The sequence below is a fragment of the Microcaecilia unicolor genome, chromosome 3 (assembly GCF_901765095.1).
Source record: "Microcaecilia unicolor chromosome 3, aMicUni1.1, whole genome shotgun sequence".
Lineage (NCBI taxonomy): Eukaryota > Metazoa > Chordata > Amphibia > Gymnophiona > Siphonopidae > Microcaecilia > Microcaecilia unicolor.
In genome coordinates this window covers 395,405,347-395,431,403 of record NC_044033.1, presented here as the reverse complement: position 1 = coordinate 395,431,403, position 26,057 = coordinate 395,405,347, and the positions used below count along the sequence as shown (strand labels likewise).

Here is a 26,057-nt window from a genome sequence, read left to right as displayed (position 1 = left end):
GAATCATGGTGCCGCGGTCTTGCTTGAGCTTCAGTAAGGTCTTCCCCACCAAAGGTATGGGAGGATAAGCATACAGGAGGCCGGTCCCCCAATGGAGGAGAAAGGCGTCCGACGCTAGCCTGCCGTGTGCCTGAAGTCTGGAACAGAACAGAGGCAGCTTGTGGTTGGTCTGAGAGGCGAAAAGATCCATCGAGGGGGTGCCCCACTCTCGGAAGATCTTGCGTACCACTCTGGAATGGAGCGACCACTCGTGCGGTTGCATGACTCTGCTCAGTCTGTCGGCCAGACTGTTGTTTACGCCTGCCAGGTACGTGGCTTGGAGAAGCATGCCGAACCGACACGCCCAACGCCACATACCGACGGCTTCCTGACACAGGGGGCGAGATCCGGTGCCCCCCCGCTTGTTGACGTAATACATTGCAACCTGATTGTCTGTCCGAATTTGGATAATTTGGCAGGACAGCCGATCTCTGAAAGCCTTCAGTGCGTTCCAGATCGCTCGGAGCTCCAGGAGGTTGATCTGCAGATCCTTTTCCTGGAGGGACCACAGACCCTGGGTGTGAAGCCCATCGACATGGGCTCCCCACCCCAGGCGAGATGCATCCGTCGTCAGCACTTTCGTGGGCTGCGGAATTTGGAATGGACGTCCCAGGGTCAAATTGGTCCGTATGGTCCACCAGAGCAGTGAAGTGCGGCAACTGGTGGAGAGGCGGATGACATCCTCTAGATTCCCGGTGGCTTGGAACCACTGGGAAGCTAGGGTCCATTGAGCAGATCTCATGTGAAGACGAGCCATGGGAGTCACATGAACTGTGGAGGCCATATGACCCAGAAGTCTCAACATCTGCCGAGCTGTGATTTGCTGAGACGCTCTGGTCTGCGAAGCCAGGGCCAAGAGATTGGTGGCCCTCGCTTCGGGAAGGTAGGCCTGAGCCGTCTGGGAATTCAGCAGCGCTCCTATGAATTCCAGAGACTGAGTTGGCTGGAGATGGGACTTTGGGTAATTTATCACAAACCCCAGCAGCTCCAGAAGTTGAATAGTGCACTGCATGGACCGGAGGGTTCCGGCCTCCGAGGTGTTCTTGACCAGCCAATCGTCGAGATATGGGAACACGTGCACTCCCAGCTTGCGTAGGTAGGCCGCTACCACCACGAGGCACTTTGTAAACACTCGTGGGGCAGAGGCGAGCCCAAAGGGCAGCACACAATACTGAAAGTGCCGTGTGCCCAGGCGGAATCTGAGATACTGTCTGTGAGCTGGCAGTATCGGGATGTGAGTGTATGCGTCCTTTAAATCCAGGGAACATAGCCAATCGTTTTTCTGAATCATTGGCAGAAGGGTGCCCAAGGAAAGCATCCTGAACTTTTCTTTGACCAGGAATTTGTTCAGGCCTCTCAGGTCTAGGATGGGACGCATCCCCCCTGTTTTCTTTTCCACAAGGAAGTACCTGGAATAGAATCCCTGCCCTTCCTGCCCGGGTGGTACGGGCTCGACCGCATTGGCGCTGAGAAGGGCGGAGAGTTCCTCTGCAAGTACCTGCTTGTGATGGGAGCTGAAAGACTGAGCTCCCGGAGGACAATTTGGAGGCAGGGAGGCCAAATTCAGGGCGTATCCGTACCGCACTATTTGGAGAACCCACTGGTCGGAGGTTATGAGAGGCCACCTTTGGTGAAAGAATTTTAACCTCCCTCCGACCGGCAGGTCGTCCGGTACGGACACTTGTAGGGCGGCTATGTTCCCATGGATCCAGTCAAAAGCCCGTCCCCGGCTTTTGCTGTGGAGGCGCAGGGGGCTGCTTAGGCGCACGCTGTTGACGGGAACGAGCGCGCTGGGGCTGTCCCTGTGCCTGACGAGGCCTTCGGGCCGGCTGGTTGTACCTACGCTTCGCAAAAGAATAGGGTGCAGCCTGCCGAGCCCGGGAAAAACGCCCGCCCGCGGGGGCGGGTGCTGAAGGCGCCCGGTGGGAGAGCTTGTCGAGAGCGGTTTCCCGCTGATGCAGTTGGTCAACCATCTGCTCGACCTTCTCGCCAAAAATATTATCCCCCCGGCAAGGGACGTCAGCCAGTCTCTGCTGGGTGCGGTTGTCCAGGTCAGAGGCACGCAGCCATGAGAGCCTGCGCATCACTATACCTTGGGCCGCAGCACGAGATGCCACGTCACAGGTGTCAAAAATCCCCCTGGACAGGAACTTTCTGCACGCCTTCAGCTGCCTGACCACCTCCTGATAAGGCCTGGACTGCTCCGGCGGGAGCTTATCGACCAGGTCCGCCAGCTGTTGCACATTGGTCCGCATGTGGATGCTCATATAGAGCAGGTAAGATTGGATGCGGGTCACGAGCATGGAGGATTGGTAGGCCTTCCTCCCAAATGAGTCCAGAGTGCGAGACTCCCGCCCCGGGGGCGCCGAGGCGGTATCCCTCGAACTCCGTGCCCTCTTGAGAGCAGAATCCACGACCGCTGAGTCATGGGGCAACTGGGGCCGCATGAGCTCTGGGTCAGAGTGGATCCTGTACTGGGACTCTGCTTTCTTGGGAATGGTGGGGTTAGTTAGTGGTCGCACCCAGTTCCGAAGCAGCGTCTCCTTCAGGACATTGTGCAGCGGTACCGTGGAGGACTCTCTAGGTGGTGATGGATAGTCGAGGACCTCGATGGCTCTTCCACAGAGACCACGGGAAAGGGAATGCTTATAGACATATCCCGCACAAAGGAGGCAAAGGAGAGACTCTCAGGAGGTGAGAGCTTCCTCTCCGGTGACGGCGTGGGGTCCGAGGGAAGGCCCGTAGACTCCTCTGAGGAGAAATATCTCGGGTCCTCCTCTTCCCCCCACGAGTCCTCATCCTCGGTATCGGACATTAGCTCATGTAGCTGAGTCCGGTACCGGGCCCGGCTCGACGTCGAGGCACCAAGGTCTCGGTGTCGTCGAGCGGTGGACTCCCGCGCCGGCGGGGACGGAGCTCCCTCCATCGACGTCGACGGGGACTCCACCTGCGTGGCGGTCGAGACCGGCACCGCAAGCGGCGGCGGTGTCGACAGCCCCGGCGCCGGGCTAGAGCTCGCCGGCGCCACAGTCATCGGCGCCGGGGGCGCAAGCACCCCCGACGCCGGCACAGCCTGGCGCATCAGCCCTTCCAGGATCCCCGGAAGGATGGCTCTGAGGCACTCGTCCAGGCCCGCTGCCGGGAAAGGCGGTGGGGCCGGTAAGGGTGTCGGTGCCAGAAGCTGCTGGGGGCCAGGAGACGGCACCGATGTGCCGGAACCCCGACGCGTCGGTACCTCCACCACCGACGGAGATCTCTCCTCTCTGCGATGACGCTTCGGCGTCGACTCCTCTTCAGGGTGCACCGAGGGCTCCCGGTGACGGCGCTTCTTATCTTTTTTCCGGTGCACGTCACCGGTGCCGGAGGGCATGGAGGAGGAGGAGGTCGATCCCCCTCGGTCTCGAGGTACCGGGTCCGACAGGGTTCGGTCCCGTGGCTCACGAGTTGAGGGAGTGACCGGGGCCGACTGCCCACGCGGCCTCTCAACCCCACTCTCACCGGCGGAACGGCGGGCCAACGGGACCTGTTCTCCTGGGGTCGCTGCCATCGGTGCCGATGTCTCGGGCATCGATACCGGTACCGAAGAACCGGCCTTCGATACCGATGCCGTCGAGGTCGACGTCGAGGGGCCGGCGCAAGTTCCAAAAAGACGGTCCCGCAGAACTTGCCTTGCAACCTGAGTCCGTTTCCGGAGACCGAGACACAAAGCGCACGACTTGAGATTGTGCTCCGGCCCGAGGCACTGGAGGCACCAAGCGTGGGTGTCGGTCTGCGAGATCGGCCGGCCGCAGCGACCACACTTCTTAAATCCACTCGGGACCTTCGAGGACATCGACGGAAAAATCGCGTCGGCGAAGTCAAAGTCGGCAATGGTGGCTAAAATCACACCACGAAAAAATCAACCGACCGAGCGGCCACTAGGCCGCAACGTGGCGTCCCCGCTAGAAAGCGAGGGAAAAAGGGGAGCGCGTGCTCCACACGCGCAAAAAATTTCTTTTTTTTTTTTTTTTTTTTTTAAACAATACAAACAAAAACAGAGGGAACCGAACGGTCCAAGCGACGATCCGCGTAAACGCGGTCGAAAATCCGGCGGCTGAACAGAGAGAGAGGCAAACGCACCACTCTCTCAGTCGCGGAAAAAAAGTAACTGGCGGGAGCGGTCGCGCACGGGCGGGAAGGCGGCCGCGCATGCGCGGTGGGCGTGGCCTGCGTGCCGACCGTCCCGCGAAGCTTCTTCCGGTTGGTGGGGGCTGCCGCGGACGTCACCCAGTCGTGAGAACAAGCAGCCTGCTTGTCCTCGGAGAAAAAACTACCCGCTCTATCAGCATCCAGTGCAGTTCCATACTTTGTCTATGATGGTCCATGTTGCTTTGAGAACTGCTGCTTTATAATATAGTTGTAAATTGAGAAAATTAACTCCATCCTCTTTCCAAGATTTAGCCAACCTAACTAGGCTAATTTTAGGTTTTCTGCCTCGCCAAATAAAATGTTGCAGAATTTTGTTCCATGAGATCGCTGTAGACTCAGGCAAGTGAAAAAGAAGACACATTTTTGCCCAATAAGTCGCCAGTATGCTCTGATGTTTTTACAGAAAAAGACCATATGCGCTAAGGATCCATCTTTTTCCTGACAAGACCAGCATTTGAAGTTGACACTCTTAGTGATCCTTGCTATTCGAGCAGGGGTCCAGTAGGCTCTATGGAATATGAAATATGAGGATTGGGATATCGCTGCTGACTTAGTAGGATGCATGGAGTTAACCCAGAAGGTGTACCAATCAAATTCAGATGCATCTAAACTTAAATCCTTTTCCCAAGACAGCTTTAATGGAGCAACAGTGTCAACATATAAATCCTGACGTTTTTTTTATATAGTAGAGATGCCTTCTTACCACCTGATGTAATGTTGTAAGAATGAAATTTGATGCAGTGGTGCCTATATACCAACAGAATTACACAGTCCAATTTTTTTTAGTGGGGAGGCTAAAGGTTTATCCACCTATTTCCTACGTCTAGATAGTTCCACTTAGTTTTCTTAAGTACGTATTCTAATACATCCATAAGACCTGGTTGGCGCTTAAGCTCTAAAAGCTGCCAATACCCCTCATTCGAAAGAGACAGCCTATGTTGTTTTTGAAGTAATTCCTGGTGCTTATTAAGTTGCTCTTGTTTCCTACATGCTGCTAACTGAGCAAGAACTACCTTCATATAGGCTTCCCCCACCTCCTATATTGTATTTACTGTCACCTCCCTACTGTTATTGAGGTGCAGCTATACTTTCCATTTAACCAAAAGTATCTTTAACTTCTGGAAGAGAAAGTGAATGAGTGAGTTTTAGCTCTCCATGAGTGAGGAGTTGTTCCTTGTATACCCCGTTTCCCTCCCTGAAATACCCCGTAGCCATTGCATGGTCAGGTATCAATAAAGGATGTATCTTCAATTGATCCCAATAAGCTAGCATTTGTTTTCTCCATAAAATATAATCTATCTAGAGTAGAAGTTGTATTTTCCGAAAAAATAAATATTTTCTGAGCAAACATTTCTTCAACACCTGCCCCTCCCTAATAACTTCACTCCTTATTGTTAGTTATGGTCCCCAAATGTCAGCATTTGCTTTTGTATGGGGGGGGGGGGGGGAGAGACAGGGGGGGCAGGGCTGCACGGCATGTCGGGGGAGAAGAAGGTGAGGGCTACATGACTGGAGGAGAAAGTCACAAAAGAGATGGCTGCATGGCGGGGGGGGGGGGGGGGCAGAGAGAGAAAGAGAAAGTGTGCGTGTCACAGAGGAGGGGGCTGCATGGCAGTCAGGGGGAGAGAGGACAGGGCTGCATGGAATGTCAGGAAGGGGAAGATGAGGCCTGCATAGTGGGAGGAGATAGTCACAAAGGAGATGGCTGCATAGCAGGGGGAGCAGAGAGAAAGAGAAAGTGAGTGTGCGTGTGTCATAGAGGACAGCGCTGTATGGTGGGAGGGGTGGGGGAGTGTGTCACAGAGGAGAGGGCTGCATGGTGGGAGGGGTGGGGAGAGAGTGTGTCACAGAGGAGAGAGATGTCAAATCTGATCCTGAGTACAGGGGAGTGTGCCACAGAGGAGAGGGCTGAATGACAGGGGCGAGTGTGCCACAGAGGAGAGCTAAATGGCAAGGGAGACAGTATTACAGAGGAGAGGGCTGCATGGTGGGGGAGAAGAGAGTTAGTGTCACAGAGGAGAGGGCTGCATGGCAGGAGAGAAGAGAGAGAAAATGTGTCAGAGAAGGCTGCATGGCAGGAGAAGAGTGTGTGTCACAGAGGAGAGGGCTGCATGGCGGGGTGAGGGAAGACAGAGAGAGGATAGAGCTGCATGGAAGGGAGAGGGACCATGACAGAGGGACGGTTGAATGGCAGGGGGAGAGGGACAGTGACAAGAGGAGAGGGCTGAATGGCAGGGAGAGTTACATGGCAGGATACAGTGAGGGGCATAACCAAACGCGAACGCCTATCTCCATGGGCATCTATGTCCGAAAACGGGTACGTGAAGAGGCGGGACAGACCGTATTTTCAAAAAAATTGATGTTTTTCAGCTGGGCGTTTGTTTTTTTTTAGCGATAATGGAAACTAAAAACGCCCAGCTCAAAAACGTCCTAATCCGAGCCATTTGGTCATGGGAGGGGCCAGGATTCGTAGTACACTGGCCCCCCTGATATGCCTGGACACCAACTGTGCACCCTAGAGGTCAGTGCGGTGGACTTCAGAAACAGCTTCCACATGCATAGCTCCCTCACCACGGGTGCTGAGTACCCAACCTCCCCTCCCCCAAAACCCACTACCCACAAATGTACAACACTACCATAGCTCTTAGGGGTGAAGGGGGCACCTACATGTGGGTACAGTGGATTTTGGAGACCTCCCATTTACCAGCACAAGTGTTACAGGTAGGGGGGGATGGGCCTGGGTCCGCCTGCCTTAAGTGCACTGCGGTACCAACTAAAAGTGCTCCAGGGACCTGCATACACGCAGGCCTCTAGGACTTGTTGCTGCTATATAACATTGGCACACCAGTTGACACCTTAAGACTAATCTCTCCGAAAACGTCCTTTATTGGAATAAGCACACTTACTCACAGTTAACTGCAGATCGGAGGTTGTGCCCCATTAGCAACGAGTCTCCCTGGTACTGAGATTAGCAGTAGGTCAGAGCTGGCAGAATGCTGTACGATGCCCTCTTTCAGCCACATTCAAGGTAAGAACTAAGTTCTCTAACGTGGGTGACACATGAAAGGGATCTAAAACTGGCTTACAAAAACAGCCACTACCTCATGGACTACCGGAAACAAAACTGGACACCCTCTTACCCAGTTAGCAGGGGGAAAAGCACCATGGGAGTACAGTCTACCAACTACCAACATCGTGAGCATTTGTCACAAGCTAGTGGAATTACGAAGCTCAATACCCTACACCCACCACAATGCACTGCTGATGTGACTCTGCAGTGCGCATAACAGAAAAGGTGTCACACTCACCTAAGAGCCACATCAAAACCAGGAAAAGGCTGTCAGTGGATAGAACATATTCTGCTGTCATGGAGGTGGGTATGGCATTTGAGGCTGGCATACAGGCTGGGAAAAAAGTTTTTAAAGTGGGTTTTTTTTGGTGGGAGGGGTTTAGTGACCACTGGGGGAGTCCGGGGAGGTCATCCCCGATTCCCTCCAGTGGTCATCTGGGCACACGGGGCACTTTTGTGGCACCTGTTCGTGAAAAAAAAGGGTCCAAAAAAAGTGACCCAAAATTGCGGTAAAAACGCCTTTTTTTTCCTGATCATCAGCTAAAGACGCCCATCTCTCCTCGGCCGATAACTACGCCCCAGTTCCGCCTTCACCACGCCTCTGACACGCCCTCGTCAACTTTACCCGTTTCCGCGACGGATTGCAGTTGGAAATGCCCAAAATCGGCTTTCGATTATACCGATTTGGGCGCCCACTGGAGAAAGACGCCCATCTCCCGATCTGGGTTGCAATATAGGCGTTTTTCTCTTTCGATTATAAGCAGGAGTGTGTCACAGAGGGCTGCAAGGCGCAGGAGGGGACAGAGTGTATCACAGAGGAGAGGGCTGCAAAGCAGGGAGAAAGAGGGAGAGTGTGTCACAAATGAGAGGGCTGCATGGCGGGGGAGAGGGAGAGTGTCTAAGAGTAGAGGGCTGCAAGGCAGGGGGAGAGAAACAGTGACAGAGTGCTGAATGGCAGGGAGAGAGGGACAGTGAAAGGGGAGAGAGCTGAATGGCAGCGAGAGAAAGGGCTGAATGGCAGGGAGAGTGTTACATGGCGGGAGAGAGTGTGGAGAGTGATACATGGTGGGAGAGAGTGTGTCACAGAGCAGAGGGCTGCATGGCAGGGAAAGAGAAAGACAGAGTGTGTCACAGAGGAGACCCTGGCAAGAGAGTTAAGAGAAGATGTGTTTACTATGTTTACTTTTTGTGATCTACTTAAAAAAAAATTGCACATGTAGTATAACCACATACATAGCATAAAATGTAGCTTTAATCTACCAATACATAACTCAAATTATTGAACAGTGTTAGAAGCTAATCTGCCAGTAAACAATATAACAAAACCATTGTGTATAAGTGCTGGCTGTGAGAATTCCACTGATTTTCCATTTTTTCATTTAGAGTATCTGGATGAATACTGCCACGGGTATTCAAAGCTCAGAATATATCCACTAGTATCTCATACCTGCAGCCATTCTCTCTCCAGCAGTGCCTCAAAGCCACGAATGGTCCTGCACCGTGGGTCAAGGATGATTTGAGCGAGTGATGTCACCTGAAGTGTGGAATCAGTTCCTTCTGTTCCATGAACCAGCACAGAAGCACCTTCCCTGCAAAAGAGTAAAATAAGACGAATAAGAACATATTTAAATTCTGTCTGTGATAGTTCTATCCAACCACCTTGGGTGAATTTCTTTGCAAAGGTGGTAAAATAAATCCAAATTTTAAAAAAAAATCAAAATCAGATTGCATGAATATTCATTGGGGAAACCCTAAAACCCAACTGGATTGTGCACCTTGAAGACTGACATTGAGCAACCCCTGCTCTAGGCTATAGAGTGCTCTATTAATGGATGCCAGACCGACAGTTTAGAAATGTGGAGCAGGATTTTAGAAAGGATATTTAAATCCCAAGACAGGACGTCTAATGTTCCATTACTATTTTAGAGCAGAATCTGCTGATGTAGAGTCTATTTTAAAATTGAGCATGAAAGAGATTGTCTATGCCCAGCTACGTGCAGCACAATCATCCATTTTAGAAATAAAAATGTCCAAAATATGGAAGCCCATATTGTAGCCACATAGATTTTCCATTCAGAGTCACAAGGAGCTGCAGTGGGAATCGAACATGGTTTCCCTGGTTCTCAGGCCACTACGCCACTCCATTACAGGGTAAGTAAATTATATTAATGGAAACACTTCTTTAAAACAGAAAAAATAGTAAGGTTTCTTAAATCCAATGGTTTGCAGGAACCAAGGCAACATGGTTTCACTAGAAGCAGGTCTTGTCAGAACAATCTAATAAATTCCTTTGACTGGGTGACCAAAGCGTTGGACTGAGAGAAAGCACTAGATATGGTGTACTTAGATTTTAGAGAAGCCTTTAACACGGTTCCGCACAGATGACTAACAAATAAACTGAGTGCCGTCAGTATAGGCCCTAAAGTGACTGACTGACTGGGTCAGGAACTGGTTGAGTGGAAGGCAACTGAGGGGCAGTGGTAAATGGAGCTTAATCTAAGCAAAGGAATGTTACCAGTAGAGTATCACAAGGTTCAGTTTTTGGTCCAAATTTTTGTTTTCTTTTTAACAAACAATATTGCTAAAGGGCTATCGGTAAAGTTTGCCTCTTTGCAGCTGACACTGAAATCTGCATTAGGGTAGACAACCCTGATTGTGTGAATAAAATGAAAAGGATTAAGTGAAGCTCAAAGAATGGTCCAGAATTTGGCAGCTAAGATTTAATGCTGAAAAATGCAAGGTTATGCATTTGAGCTGCAAAAACCTGAAGGGGAGGTACAGTTTAGGGGGATGAAGTCATTTTGTGCACAAAAGGTTTCAAGGTTTTATTTCACTTGATATACCATACCATAAGTATATGAAAAGAGGAGTGGGATTTGGGTGTAACTGTATGTCATGATCTTAAGGTGGCCAAACAGGTAGAAAAGGCAATGGTAAAAGCAAGGATTCATGGGTGCAAAGGGAGAGGAACGGACATTAGGAAAAAGGTGAGACATCAACTGTGTACTATTCTGGACACCGCACCTTCAAAAAGATATAAACAGGATGGAGTCAGTCCAGATGCAGCTACTAAAATGGTCAGTGGTCTTTGACATAAAGCATATGGGGACCGACTTAAAGATTTCAATATGTATACTCTGGAAAAAAGGCAGGAGAGAGAAGAGATATAATAGAGACATTTAAATACATCTGTGGCATAAATGCACAGGAGGCAAGTCTCTTTCAACTGAAAGGAAGCTCTGGAATGAGGGGACATAGGATGAAGGTGAAATGGGACAGACTCAGGAGTTACCTGAAAAAAAATATTTCTTCATGGAAAGGACAGTGAATGGGAATATCCTCTCAGTGGAGGTGGTGGAGATGAAGACTGTATATTTCAAGAAAGCTTGGGAAAAGTACACAGAATCTCCAAGGAAGTAAAAGGGAGAGTAGATGGCATGGATGGGCAGACTGGACAGGCCATATGGTCTTTATCTGCCTTCATTTTTCTATGTATCTAAATATTTCAAGAGTGCACTGAAACAAATCTGTAAACCATCACAAATAACAGCAACATCCACACTACACGGATAAGACAAATCCTATAAAACTCACAATTTTCAGGGTCATGGTTCACATTTAAGCCAAGACAGTCTCCTTTCCAGGACATGTCAGGCATATTTTACCTGTCAATACACTGAGCAGCCAGACATGCTGTAGTCAGGATTTCCTTTATGTGAGTCAGCCAGTTGGAAGCTTCGAGTTTACTAAGCCAACGGTCCATATTGTGAGACTGATCGTTACATGCTTCTACCAGTTTGATGAAACTCTCCTGCAAGATGTTGTACCTTGAGGAGAAGGAGAAAAACAAATTTACCTTCTAGTATGAGCCAGTTGTAATCTTATCTACTTTGCCCAAACCTCACAAAATCCTCATCAACTATTGAAGAGTCTTACTCTTCCAGTGGCAAGTAGAAGAGGCACATGCCTTGTAGAAAACCACAATATATTCATTTCCCATACCTAGAACATGGAGCCTCCATGTTTTGAACCTGAGTTCTGGGTTTCATGAGCAGTCTCAGGTTCTCCAGGGCCAAAGGATTAAAAGAAAAAGAAAAAATGAGGAGGGGGATGGGTTAAAAAGGCGCAGTAGAATTAAAAAACAAAAACAAAAAAAACCAGCGCAATTCCACATTAGTACAACTTGTCTTTCAGGCCTTGTAGCTCTGCCCCATTCCCCCTCCCTTCCAAGGCAAGTTCAAGTGGCACCAAAAATGGCTGTTCAGCAGCTACTTTTTCTCCAAGTTAGGGTAGCGGGTTACTGGGAGGAGGGGATAGGGATATAAGGAAAGCAGACAAGAACAAAGGAGTTCACAAAGGGGCCCTTTTACAAAGCAGCGGCAAGCCTACTGTGGGTTTATTGCACAGCGATCCGGAACTACCGCTGGAGGTAGTTCCACCCCCAGCACATAGCCTTTCTGGTGCTAGCGGAAATATTTGAAAAATATTTCCGCAGTGGGTTACCCAGCAGTAATCGGGCAGCACCCCGCTCTGGAGGGTTACCGCTGGGTTAGCACGGGAGCCCTTACTGCCACCTCAATGGGTGGTGGAAAGAGCTCCACCCGCAACGCCATGCTGCGGTAAAAAGGGCCTCAGCATGGGGCAAAAATGGCTGCAGCCGCTAGCACAGGTCCTCTTTTACCACAGCTTAGTATAAGGGCCCCGAAGTGAGGTCCTGTGCAGAGGACTGAGGAAAAAGAGCAAAAATATGAGAAGTGGCAGGTCTCAGAAGGAAAGAGTAGGAGAAACGGACAAATTCTGAGAGAAGAGAATCAGGTAACTCATATTCTCTGCTAGGAGAGTGCTAGAGATGACCATAAATACACAAGTGTACCTTTACTGCTTTTAAAACAAATAGCAGGAAATCTTTTTTCTCTCAAAGAACAGTTACGCTCAGGAACTCATTGCCAGAGGGTGTAACAGCAGCAGTTAGCGTATCTAGGTTTAAAAAAAAGGTTTGGACAAGTTCCTGGAGGAAAAGTTATTGATATGGACATGGGGAAGTCACTACTTGCCCAGGGATTGGTTGCATGGAATGTTGCTACTAATTGGGTTTCTGCCAGGTACTTGTGACCTGCATTGGCCTCTGCTGGTCTGACCCAGTATGTTCTTATGTAGATACACAATCGAAGCTGGAAAACAACAAGATGAAAATCCCACAATAAAATGCACAAAGTAATAAATTATAATTGGGTCAACAACAATTACTTAAAAAGCATTAAGCAATCAAGATCTTTTTGTTTCTATACTGTTGGTATCTGAAGTGGTACACTGAACCTTTTTACTTCAATAATCTGTGGATTCAAATTGCTCAATTACTCAAATTTAGACCCATGGGTTACGGAAAAGAGAGATTCAGTATACTATTTTTGATACAAGCAAGACAAACAATAACATCTTACTTTTTCAAAAATGCTTTTAAGGTAAAAGTTGATGGCACATAATTTAATTTTGCATTGTGCATTATTAGTATGTACATATTTCCTGGTACTGACGAAAAATGCAGCATGAATATCTTAAAAATTAAAATCAACAAAGGCCCAGATTTACTAAAGGGTTTTAGATCCATTTTTGTGTCAATGGGAAAAATGATTAATATATCAGGCCAAAGTGAACAAAAATTTTAAAAAGTTACCAGGTATGTTGTTTACACACCCTGGCCTGTAGGATGGTCTTATTCATCTTACCTCTCAATGGCTTTGTGAATTCTTCGCCATTGTGGATAATGTGCTTCTTGTTCAAAGCCGCCTCCTTTGGCCCTGGCCTGCTGGGCCACATTCAGAGAGCGAGTATCAATGATGTAACCACGTTTCCCTGCCCTCAGGGTGGCATTTATAAGCTTTTCATCTTCCTTGCATCGTCTTCCATTGGTTCCAACCAGGGGTTGGCTACTCCGCATCATCACCTATGGAAAAGGATACTACTTATTACGCCGTGTGTTCAGATGGTTCCAAAACAGACTGTGTATTGTAACACTGAAGATGATGGCAGCAAGGTGATTACAGGCCCCTTTTATTAAGCTGCGTTAGGCTCTATGCGCGCTCAACGCGCATCAAAATAAACTTACCGCCCAACTACCATGTGCCTCTTGTGGTAATTTCATTTTTGGCACGCATCCGCTACGCGTGTCTGGAAAATAATTTTTATTTTCAGACAAGCGTAGTGGACGCGTGCCAAATGGCATCTGATGTACGTAGGTCCTTACCGCACAAATTCTTTACCACTAGGTCTATGGCTGGGAGTAAGGTCAGACACCCAAAATGGACGCGCGGCAATTTTGATTTTGCTTCATGTCCATTTTCAGCAAAAAATAAAAAAGGCATTTTTGGTATGTTGCCTGAAAAATTTCTGCGCGCGCCCAAAACCCATGCTTACACTATCGCAAGCCACTTTTTACCACCACGGCTTAGTAAAAGGAGCCCTACATTTCTAACTGCTGCTTACTCCAAGCTTGTTATCTGCCTTCTATATCTCTCCTATCATTAACAAAACTAAAGTTCTTATAAGAAGGCTAATTTCATAAGTTTTCTTAAAAAAAAGGGGGGGGGGGGGGCAAAAAACAGTCATAGCTAGAATACTACAATGCTGCACAAAATGAATCCTTAAAGAATATATCTCTGCAAAAATGCATCAAACTCAAGTCTGCAAAACAAAGATCCTTTCTCTGTGTTTATACATAGCATATGAAATTTTATAGAAGGATACCCCCTCATCCCCCACTGCCTTTGGTTAGGGCTTAAACTACTGCTCCATGCAGTGTTACTCTCACATGCCATTTCAGATGTGCAGAAAGTTATTTCACTTCTGTTAAACCAAAACACTCAGTACAAGGATGGAAACCAATCACCGAGTACTCCAACTTAAAACAGCACTGAGGTGACTTTATGACAGAACCTGAAATATGCTTCCTCTTTTACCCTCTTCCAGCCATCATTATACATTCTTCCTTAATTACAACACACTATCCCAATTTACACTCTCTTCCCACTCCCTACCTCTACCACCTTCCTCCCTTACCCATCTTACCCACTTTCTATTGTCCACCTCTTTATATACTATACTAGCTGTTGAGCCCGTTAAAACGGGCTACTATTGGAATGGGGGTTTTCCAAGGCCCCCCCCCCCCCGAGGTCGCCGCTGCCCCCCCCCCCCCCCCCCCGAGGTCACCGCTACCGGTACCCCATCCCCCCGGAGTCGCCGCTGCCGCCGCCACCCCTGCACCCGGCCCGGGCCCTCTGTTCGCTATTAATTCAACTTACATTGCCGCAGCACGCAGATCAGCTAAGCTCCCGTCGGCCTGGCCTTCCTTCTCTGCCTGTGTCCCGCCCTCGTGTGACGAACCGTCGGCGAGGGCGGAACACAGGCAGGGAAGGCAGGCCGACCAGAGCTCAGCTGATCTGCGTGCTGCAGCGATGTAAGTTGAATTAATTGCGATCAGAGGGCCCGGGCCGGGTGGAGGGGTGGCGGCGGCGACTCGGGAGGGAGGGGAGGGGGGAGCGCAGTTTCCCTCTCTGTCCCGCCCCCGTCATCATGTATTGACGCGGGGGCGGGACAGAGATTGAAGTCTCTACTGTGCATTTGCGAGTGAGTTCGGTCACTCGTCGTTTATATGTTTGATTCAGCTGTTTTACCCATTTTCTGTTATCTTGTAAAACTGTTATATTTGTAAGCCGCATTGAACCTGCTAATAAGTGGGAAAGCGCGGGGTATAAATGTTACAGTACAATACAATGACACTAGAGAGGGACAGTATCCTGTAAGGAGCAGAAGTTAAAACCTTAAGCAGTGGCATAATAATGTCGTTTTGCGCAGGCTACCCAATCACAAATCTAATCACCTTACTGTGTAGACTAGATGGGTGGTTTCTCTTTTTATCTGTTATCACCTCTTATGTTACTAAACTGAAACGCGAGTAATAGCATATACACACACAAAACAATTGAGCCTAGGATTACTGAATAAGGCTGCTGTTTTATACTAGTACACAGGTGCTGATTACTGTAAGAAGTGTCTTCTTTAATGTAATTCAAAATGTGCCACATCCAATGAATCTAAGAGTAGATTCTTCAACAACTGGGTCCCAGTTGGGATAGGAATATAATAAGCATGCAGAATACCTGGTAAAGGAGAAATTCTCAAAACTTCACTTAGATACTTAACCAAGATTTCCAGAATATCTAGGAAAATTAATGAATCTAAGATTGGAGATGTTGGAAAATTATTCACGGTCAAACAATCTCCAATTGAAAGCCATTGACGCATATTTTCAAAGCACTTAGCCTTCCAAAGTTCCACAGAAACCTATGGAACTTTGGAAGGCTAAGTGCTTTGAAAATGAGCCCCATAGCATCCTTAGCTATTTCAACACACAACATTTCAGATTTGACTATTTTCATATCAAGCTCTTGAAACGTTCTCATATTCCTCAAACCAGCAGAGAAACTAGTAACAGTTTCTTCAAGATTTGAAACTTCCAAGCCTGGGCTTGAAACTGAGTAGAAAATGTAAGTTTAATATAATTTATAGCACTTCAAAGAATTTCCAGCGTTACCTGCAGATTCAGAGTAGCATATAAAGTTGTAAATAGAAGTCAGTTCCTTCTATACATGGTCCAAGGGCTGCTCACCCCACACAAAATCCAATATTTCATCAGAAGTTCCAGGTTCTTCAACAGGGGCATCTATTCCTTGGTTCAGGTACACTCCATCATCCAAATCTATAGCCCTCCACTGCCTTTGCTTGCACACCAGTGAGGGGAGTCTGCGCTGCTCTGGGCTAACAGCAGGATCCCCTTTTTCTGCGACTATTTCATTGGTACAGCAGAGAGTCTGGGTTTAGAGAGAGCTCCGAATAGTTCAGGACCGTAGCTGGGGGAACACTGCCACCAACCTTCCAGGTGTATCCCTTCCTCTTCACCATGGCTGGCTAAAAGAGAGGATAAAGAACACTGAAGAAAATTCTAAGCTCAGGACTAACAGTGTGTCCACCATCTTTCTTTGCCTCACTCATGGGATTTCTCAGATAATCTAGATAATTTCAGTATTCCATCTGATAATCCAGCTACCTCTGTTAAAATAGTGAATTCTGATTGCAACATTTGAAAATAGGGTTGCACAGGACCAGGTCTTGAAAGGATTTTCAGAAATAGACAGATTTTTCTATGTGGTATTAAACTCTGGATTTAGGGGTGGCACGTTTCTGACCAAGTCTGAGAGCTCTCTCTTTGGCAGCCCTGTGTTTCTTTTCTTCTATTCCTGTTACACCACATACTAAACTTAAGGGGACGGTTAAGGCTGGTTCCTCAATGGCCAGAACCTCCTCGCCACAGCAGCAATCCATTGAGAGGTTCACAGCTAGAACCTCTGTTCCCACCAGGAGGAGCCCTGTTGTTGCTCTGGGAGGGGGAGACCCCGGAGACTTGGGGCTAGGTGTTACTGTTTTCTCCCCCAGTTCTCAATCCACTGTCTCTCCCCAAACGATTTGCATCACAGCAGAGGTCTCCTGAATTGGAAGATGTTGAGGGTAGGCCTTTGGTTTGAGGAACTGAGAAGGCAGGTCCCGATGGAGGTTTGAGTGCTGTGGGAGTTCCAATTGAGCGTGTGGCTCTAATACGGAAGCCTGAGGTGGTGACTCTGGAGAGCATATGGAAAGATCTCCAACAACTGGATACTACGGTGGCCAAGTCCACGGCCAAAGTTGCTGCTTTAGTGAGTACTGTTGATGATTTGTTTACATCTTTAGAAGTCACTAAAACAGAACTTACTACTGAGATTGTTGAGGTTAAAGAAGATATTAAGAAGCTGCAAGATTTATTAAGAAGTTTACAATGATAAACTGAAGTTACAAAGGAAAATTGAAGAGACTGAACTATAATCGTAGATTAAATCTTCGGTTTTTTAATTTTCTTAAATCCCTGGATGTTACTCCTATGGAAGTATTTAAGAAATATTTGATTGAAATTTTGAACTATACTTCTAAAGCTATTCCCCTTTAAATCGGATATACTATATTCCAAACAAATATGCTCCAGAGGAGAACCCTGGTGTGGTGGATCAAGAAATGAATAAGAAAGACATATTGAATGTTTCTGAGTTATTGGAGATGTCTCTAACTGAAGATTCTGAAAGAGCGACCTTACTAGTGCCATTTGTATTTGAGCAAGATCTAAATGCAGTGACACGGATATTTTTTTGAAAGTCACAATGTTTATTTTATGGCAAGAAAGTTTGGGTATACCCAGATGTTACAAAACAAACCCAAGAGAGGAGAAAGGCTTTTTTTTTTTTTTTTTTTAAGCTATGAGGATAGAATCTCTGGTGCTAGGGGCATCCTTTTTCTTAATTACCTGTGTAACTGTGTAATTAAATATTGGGGGTTAAATGTTTGTTTTTTTCTACCACGGATAAAGGAAATATCTTACTTACTCCGCTGCCAAAAGATGAAAGAAGAGTACAATGGACCTAACCAATTATCGCCCAGTACCATCTATCCCGCTCATAACTAAACTCATGGAAGGCATAGTGACGAAACAACTTACTGAATACCTAAACAAACACTCAATACTACAAAAGTCTCAATCAGGATTTCGGTCAAATCACAGCACCGAAACTGTTCTAATATCCGCAATGAACTCATTCAAACAAGCAATTGCAACTGGTAACAACATACTCCTCCTACAATTCGACATGGCCAGTGCCTTTGACATGGTCAATCATGGAATACTATTACACATACTAGAATACTTTGGAGTAGGAGGCACAGTTCTCAAATGGCTTAAAGAATTCCTGACCACAAGATCATACCAGTAACAACGAACACAGACAGATCAACCCCATGGATACCTGAATGTGGAGTTCCCCAGGGATCCCCCCTCTCACCAACCCTATTTAACCTAATGATGATACCTTTAGCCAAACTTCTAGCCAATCAAACCTTCACCCCTACATATATGCAGACAATGACAAATTTACATCCCGTTCAAACATGATCTAAATGAAATCACCTACAAAATCAACCAAAGCCTTCAGATCATGCACACCTGGGCAGATGCATTCCAACTAAAACTTAATGCAGAAAAAACACAATGTCTTGTAGTCACCTCACAACATACACAAAAAACTTCTCCACCATAATCACACCATATTGTTCTCTTCCCATCTCACAAACTTGAAAATTCTTGGAGTTACCATTGATCGAAACCTCACTCTCGATACCCACGTGAAGAATACGATGAAAAAGATGTTCCACTCCATGTGGAAACTCAAAGAGTAAAACCTTTCTTCCCGAGATACATCTTCCGTACCCTAGTACAGTTAATGGTAATAAGTCATCTGGACTACTGTAAACGCACTGTACGCTGGCTGCAAAGAACAGACTATCAAAAAACTCCAAACAGCCCAGAACACTGCCGCCAGACTCATATTTGGAAAAACTAAGTACGAAAGTGCAAAACCCCTAGAGAGAAACTTCACTGGCTCCCACTTAAAGAACGTATTGAGTTCAAGATCTGCATGATTGTACACAAAATCATTCACGCAGACGCCCCAATCTACATAATAAACCTAGTGGACCTACCCAGAAACGCCACAAAGTCATCCCGCAAATTTCTCAACCTGCACTTCCCCAGCTGTAAAGGACTAAAATACAAGCTGATGCACGCCACTACCTTCTGTTACATGAGCACTCAGTTATGGAATGCACTACCAACAGACTTGAAAACAAATCAAAGAAATAACCAACTTTCGCAAATCTCTGAAGACATATTTCTTCAACAAAGCTTACAAAGAGAACCTACAGTCCTACTAATCCACTTCACTAACCCACCTAACTATGAAAGCCCACCTCTACATTACCGCTTAATAATTTTCTTCTTTCTTCCTTAATCTTTGCACATTATTAATTGTATCTGACACCCTGGATTAACAATGTCATAACAAAACTATGTAAGCCACATTGAGCCTGCAAATAGGTGGATAATGTGGGATACAAATGCAAATAAATAAATAAATAAATAATGGAACAACATGAAAACGTCTAGGGCTGAACTTCAAAATTTGGGCAAGACCTGTTTTTAGAACAAATAAGGCACATAAATGTGCACTGGAGGGAATCAGGGATGACCCCCCCTTACTCCCCCCAGTGGTCACTGACCCCCTTCCACCCCCCAAAAATGTGAATAAAAATATGACTTAACCAGCCTCTATGACAGCTTTAGATGGTATGGCAAGGTCTACTAGAACAGCATACAGGGTCCCTGGAGTAGTCTAGTGGTGGGTGCACTGCACTGTTGACAGGTGGGAACCAGGCCCATACTCTCCCTATTACACTTGTGGTGGAAACTGAGCCCTCCCAAACTCACCAGAAAACCTACTGTTACCCAACAAATAGGTCCCCCCTTCACCCATAAGGGATATTGTAGTGGTGTACAGTTGGGGGCAGTGTTTTTTTGGTGGGTTTTGGAGGGCTCAGCAGACAAGATAAGGGAGCAAAGATAAGATGTGCCCTACTGCACTCCTGGGATGTCTGGGGAAGCAGTCTATGAAAAATGCTGGACCCTCCTGCTTCCCAATGATTTCATTTTCTACGTTTTTCATTTTGATTTTTTTTTTTTCAAAAATGGACCAAAAAGATAAATGTTTTGAGCATAAAACATCTAGAAAAAAAAAAAAAAATTCTGTTTCAAAACTGGCTATATTACCCCATTTGGACGTTTTGAGCAAAACATCCAAAAGTTGGACTTAGACATCATATCGAAAATGCCCCTCCATGTCTAGGATAATCCAGCAAGTTAGCCTTGTGTAGTAGAGCTGTACCTAATAGCATATTTTACTATTCGATCAAATACAAATAATAAAAGCATATGCTCCCTCATTCTACAAACTTGCTTGCCCAACATGATGCTTGGTGAGCAAAGTTGCATGCACAAGTTTTAGAATAAAGGTCAGTTATACACGTAGCTTAATTGAACAATTAAATGTTAATTGGTTTTAATAACCAATTATTGGCTATAATTGTGAAAATTTGTGGGTTAATTGGCACTAAAACAGTTACTGAATAACTGCCTTAGGTCAGAATTCTATCAAATGTATGTTGCAATTTGCATAACAAGCAACTGCAAAGGGGCATGGGCAGGTCAGGGGCATGCCTGGCACTAACACATATTTTATATAATGCCATAAATAAGTAATAAATATAAACTTTTAATGTTGAGCACCTGATTCTCAAAGTGAACATATTTCCAAAACACTATAATGAAAATAAAATTATTTTTTCTTCCTTTGTTGTCTGGTGACTGTTTTTTCTGATCATGCTGACCCAGTACCCGATTCTGCTGATATCTGTCCTCTTAACTCCATTTCCAGGGCTTCCTTCCATTTATTTCTTTCCTTTCTTCTTCATTTCTGGTCCTCAGCTTCTGCCTATTTTCTTCATCCATATGCAGTTTTTCACCTCTCTTCCTTTTCCCTCAATCTCATCTCCTTCCTCACTCTCCCCTGCCCTCCATCCACCCTTGTCCAGGGAACCCTTCTCTCCCCCTGCCCTCCATCCACCCATACCCAGCAACCTCCACTCCCCTTGCCCTGCATGCACCCATACCAGCGACCCTCCTCTCCCCTGTCCTGCATGCACCCATACCCAGCGACCCTCCTCTCCCCTGCCCTGCATGCACCCATACCCAGGACCCTCCTTTCCCCGGCCCTCCATCCACCATGTCCAGTGACCCTACCTCTCCCTGCATACACCCATACTCAGCGACCCTCCTCTCCCCTGCCCTGCATGCACCCATACCCAGCGGCCCTCTCTCCCCTGCCCTCCATGCACCCATACCCAGCGACCCTCCTCTCCCTGCCCTGCATGCACCCATACCCAGCGACCCTCCTCTCCCCTGCAGGCACCCATACCAGCGACCCTCCTCTCCCTGCCATGCATGCACCCATACCCAGTGACCCTCCTTTCTCCTGCCCTCCATCTACCCATGTCCAGCAGTGACCCTCCTCTCCCCTGCCCTGCATGCACCCATAACCAGCGACCCTTCTCTCCCCTCCATCCACCCATGCCCAGCGACTCCCTTCTTTCCCCTGCCACCCCCTCCCGAGTTGTTCAGCGAATTCTCCTCCCTCCCTCCTGATCGGTCCCTCACCGACTCCTTGTCCTTCAAATTCTTCAGGGCAGGCAGTCTGCCTGTCCGCTGCCAGCGCTGACTCTCCCCTGCTGCTGGATTGCGCTTCAAAATGGCCGCCGAGACTTCAGCAGAAGTCTCGGCGGCCATTTTTAAAGCGCGAACCGGCAGCGGGGGAGAGTCAGCACTGGCAGCGGACAGGCAAGACTGCCTGCCCCGAAGAATTCGAAGGACAAGGAGTTGGTGAGGGACCGGATCCAGAGGGAGGGAGGAGAGCCAGAGCCGGCTCGCAAATCGGAAGAAAATTTAACAACCGGCTCTTGCGAGCCGGTGCGAGCCGACACCAGCACACCACTAGTTACAACTTACCTGCCTAAAGTTAGGCATGACCATTTACAGTGGCCTTTTATCTAGCCTAAGTGCGGACTCACACTGGTATTTTGTAAAGCATAAAGGAATTTTATATACCACCATTCTGTGGTACAACCAAAGCAGTTTACATGTAAGTGCAACTGGCAATATAGAAATTTGCACTCAGTGTGCATCATCCCAGCACCCAACTTTAGGACGGGCTATACAGAATCACCCCATGGAGCACAGTATATGCAATTCTTTCTAACTCCTGTGAGTGTGTATTATCTGGGTTATCTGTCTCTCTCTGATATGGAAGGAGGAGAATGGAAAGGAATGAAGTAGTTTAAATGGAGCAATTCCCAAACATTCCATCAGTTTGGAAAGAAAAACAAAAGGGCCCTGTTTACTAAGGCGCGATAGCATTCTTAACGTGCCTACATTTAGCGCGCATGCTGTGTAGGTGGCCTATAGGATATTGTAGGCGCATACATGGTTAACAGAGAAGTTAAAAACGCTAACGCCACTATTCCGCAGCTTAGTAAACAGGACCCTTAGGCGCCCTTTTACTAAGTCACGTAGGTGCATACGCACATCTAGTTGCACACCAATTCGGAGCTACCATGTGCCCGGGCAATAAATTTCATTTTTTACACATGCCCACTACGTGCGTTGGAAAATTTCTATATATATATATATATTAATAATATATATATAATAATTATTTTAATAAAGTAAGGTGCTGGTACCATATCAGCACCGACTACCCCTGAAAAAAAAGCCCTGCCCTTAGGTTCAGAGAATTCCATGTTATATCCAATATAGCTATAATCTGACTCAACACACAACAGTTGCTATATGTTAAACTCTTCATTACTCAAACACTATGATCTGCATTCTTATCAAATAAAATCTGAACAAAAACTGGAGCATTACTAGTTATCAGGAAACAAACCAGATGTGGCAGATACATGCTCATCTGGTTTACTACAGATTTACCAGGTACATTTTTTAAAATGTTCTTTTAAATCATGAGAGAAAGCAAGCACAACAATTATAAGGTTAAAATAGAAGTATTCATGCTGAAATTATCTTTTTCCCACAGAAAAATACAAAATGGCTGCACTAACAGGCAGGTATCCTAGAAGACAGAAAAGGGGAAATGGAATAAATAGAAAGGAACGCCTTACAAAGCATGATTGATTAGCTTATTCCCTGCACGTAAGGAGTTAGGCTGCTTTAATCAGAGCCAACAATAAACCTTAAACAATAAAGCCTTCCAGGTTCCTGCAGCAAGACAGTGGCTGCGGCTATGGCATAAGCACATTTTCAACCAATAGCAGTGAAGGTTCCCCTATCATTGACATTAGAAAGGTTTTCCTTGTATAAAGAATGAAGACATAATTAATGCTGTAAGGTTTGCAAAGGACTGTTTTCTAGAGCTAAAAAAAGACAGAGGAAGACAAATGCAGCTACCCCTCTAAAAATGCTCCTATAGCTGGTCGCTTGATCATTATTTTTCCTAGTTGGGGGGGGGGGGGGGTTGTTTGTGTTTTTGTTTTTGCAAGTAAAATCTAAAAAAGCCTCAAAGTAGTGTTAGAAGAAAATATTCTCATTCTCCACTAAAATTTTAATATTAAATCACTGTTTTTCATTTTTCAAACTATTCCCATATATGAATGGAAAGGGGAAATTTAGTTGTATTTGTTAATTTCCTTTCTTGATTCCTGCTAGACCGGTCCATACAAGTGGGTCTGAACCTTTCCTACCAGCAGATGGAGGTACAGAAACTGAAGTATTCCAGTGACATCACTGATATACAGGCTGCTGCACTCTGGAACTCTCCAATGTGCAATTGTCAAAGCACAACTAAGTCTTGACACCACATATCAAGCAAATCCCATCTAACCACTGTAGCACTGGAACTTTCAATTCCCCCCAATTCCATATGAACATTAAGAGGCCCTTTTACTAATACTTAGTGCACGCTCTAATACTGTATGCACCTACGGGCACTGTGGGCATTAGTGCATGCTAAGCTTTACAGCCCCTAAGAGACCAGAGAGAAAAGGTAGAAAAAGCAAACAGACTTACCCAGAATGACCTCCCATGTCAAACGTTTCCAGGAGGGTCCTGGACTGGGCTAGGACTCAGGGAAAGTAACAGGTATGACTAAATATCAAGTTTGTTACGAAACATCTAGCCACCCGCCTTGGTTTACCCTATGGCCACTTAGAGGTCTATCCCCATCACAGCTCAGGTCTGCTGCACCTGCTGCTTGTGCTCTACACTAGCACCCTCCTCCCACTGACTGGGTCCCAACCACCTCTGGGTGAGTCTCCCGCTCTCAAATTATCCCCAGTGATTTCGAGGTTACTGGGGCCACACTCCCAGTAGTCCTACAGTTCCCAGAAAGCACTCACAGAACCCAACACACAACCACCAGGATTCTTTATCAGTCCAGATTGCAGAGGTAATAAACTGAATAGTGTTTATTGTCTTAAAAATATTGAACAATGAACATAAAAAGTGCAATCAGCAAACAGGTAACTGAAATATGGATCAATTAACACTAACTAAACATTTGTTACCAACTAATTAGTACCTGGGAAGATCAGGAAATATAACAGTTCACAGAGCCTCAGCAAAGAGATCCTACTCTCTTTCTCCTGGGCTGAAACTGGGGCAAAAGCCAGTACAATCCAATGAAATGGAGCTCCTGGGCCAATCAAAGCCCTGAACAAGTTTGAAAGTATACTGCAGACTGCCTTTCCAAAAGACTTAAACATAAGGAAAACAGCCTTGGATCTGCAGCAGCTTCAAAGCATAAACATGCACCACTTGCTGGCCAAACTAGAGAAATACACTTCAGGAAATTAAGGCAGTTTTACAGGCGTAAAACACACTGTTCTGTCACACCCTCCCATGCCAAAATTTTCCAGGGTGGGTTCTGGACTGGTCTAGGACTCTGGGAAAGTAAATTACAGGTATGACTAAATTTCATCTTCCTTATCTCCTCTGCTTGGTCAGTCCAAACAGATTGAATAGACCAAAGTAATACTTCACCTGGAAAGGTGAAAATAAGATCCCCTAAATCACCATTCTACCAAAGGTGAAGTCCATCCTTACAAACACATCCAAGCTTGTAATGTTCACAAATGAATGACATGATGAGCAAGTAACCAACCTACAAATGTTTTCTGGTGCAACTGCCCAAGTCTCTGCCCAGGTCATCTGAGCCTGTGTAAAGTGAGCCTTAAGGCCCTCTGGAATCCTCTTCCAAGAAGAATGTAAGCTCTCTCAATAGATGCACTAACCAAACACACTCTAGATGATTTGGAAGCCGCCATTCCCTTGTGTGGCCACTGAAACAAGGACAAAGTGATAGATGAAATGAAAATTGGTCACCTCCACATACTACAAGATTCTACAAATGTCTAACTTATGCAGCCTTCCCGGCAGACATTAATGAACAGCAGAATGAAAGGTCTCTTCCCAACAACAAGGACATACGGGAGCCCATGCAGAAAGCTTTGCAGTAGAGCCTGCACTCTACTACAAAAAAAAAAAACCAAAACCTGCAGCAGGCTATAATCATGAGTATGCAAATTACTGCTGTGCTAAAATTACACTGCCTTGAGTGAATTCCTTCAAAAAGGCGGTAAATAAATCCTAATAAATAAATAAAGAAAACTTCAAAACAAACGGAAACCTAAGGCACTAACAGGGAATAGTACCACACAAAGTGATAGGACACGAGATTTTAAAAAAACTTCAAAATGCAAATTTAGATCAAGAAATGTCATCTTAAGGTGTTCATACGGTGATAGGCATCTGACCAGCTCCATGGAAGGATGAAGACTGAGGTGGTCCTGTGTGATAGCAGCAGCAGGAAGTGCTTTTAGTATGTACTGAACTGGAGCAGCTTTCCCACTTTAGCACAGTCAATGACATCACTGTGAGGGCTTGCTACCCTGCTTGTCCTCAGGGAACATTCATTCACCCACAGAAAATTTCTACTTCATTGTTGCTTTTGCTTTGTACTTGGATCATTGTTCTGCAGAAAAATAAACCTTTTTCTCATTCCAGGTCTACAGCACACTGAACAAATATTCTTCTATGATATACCTGAACTTTGCACCTATCCACCTTTCCCACAGTCACAGGCCTCTCTGGCCTGATCTTGCAAATAATCCGCACAACATAATGCTGGTCACCACTAAGCATTACTGTAGGGTCTACGTTAGCAGG

General features: G+C 46.3%; 1 protein-coding gene across 1 annotated transcript in view; it reads right to left on the bottom strand.

Annotated features, from left to right (window-relative positions):
• Positions 1 to 26,057, bottom strand: part of MTMR9 (myotubularin related protein 9) — an 84,415-nt gene that overhangs the window by 34,310 nt on the left and 24,048 nt on the right. The window contains 3 exon segments of the mRNA XM_030198715.1: positions 8,745 to 8,886; positions 10,963 to 11,124; positions 13,024 to 13,241. Of these exon segments, the coding sequence (XP_030054575.1) occupies positions 8,745 to 8,886; positions 10,963 to 11,124; positions 13,024 to 13,241 (522 nt within the window).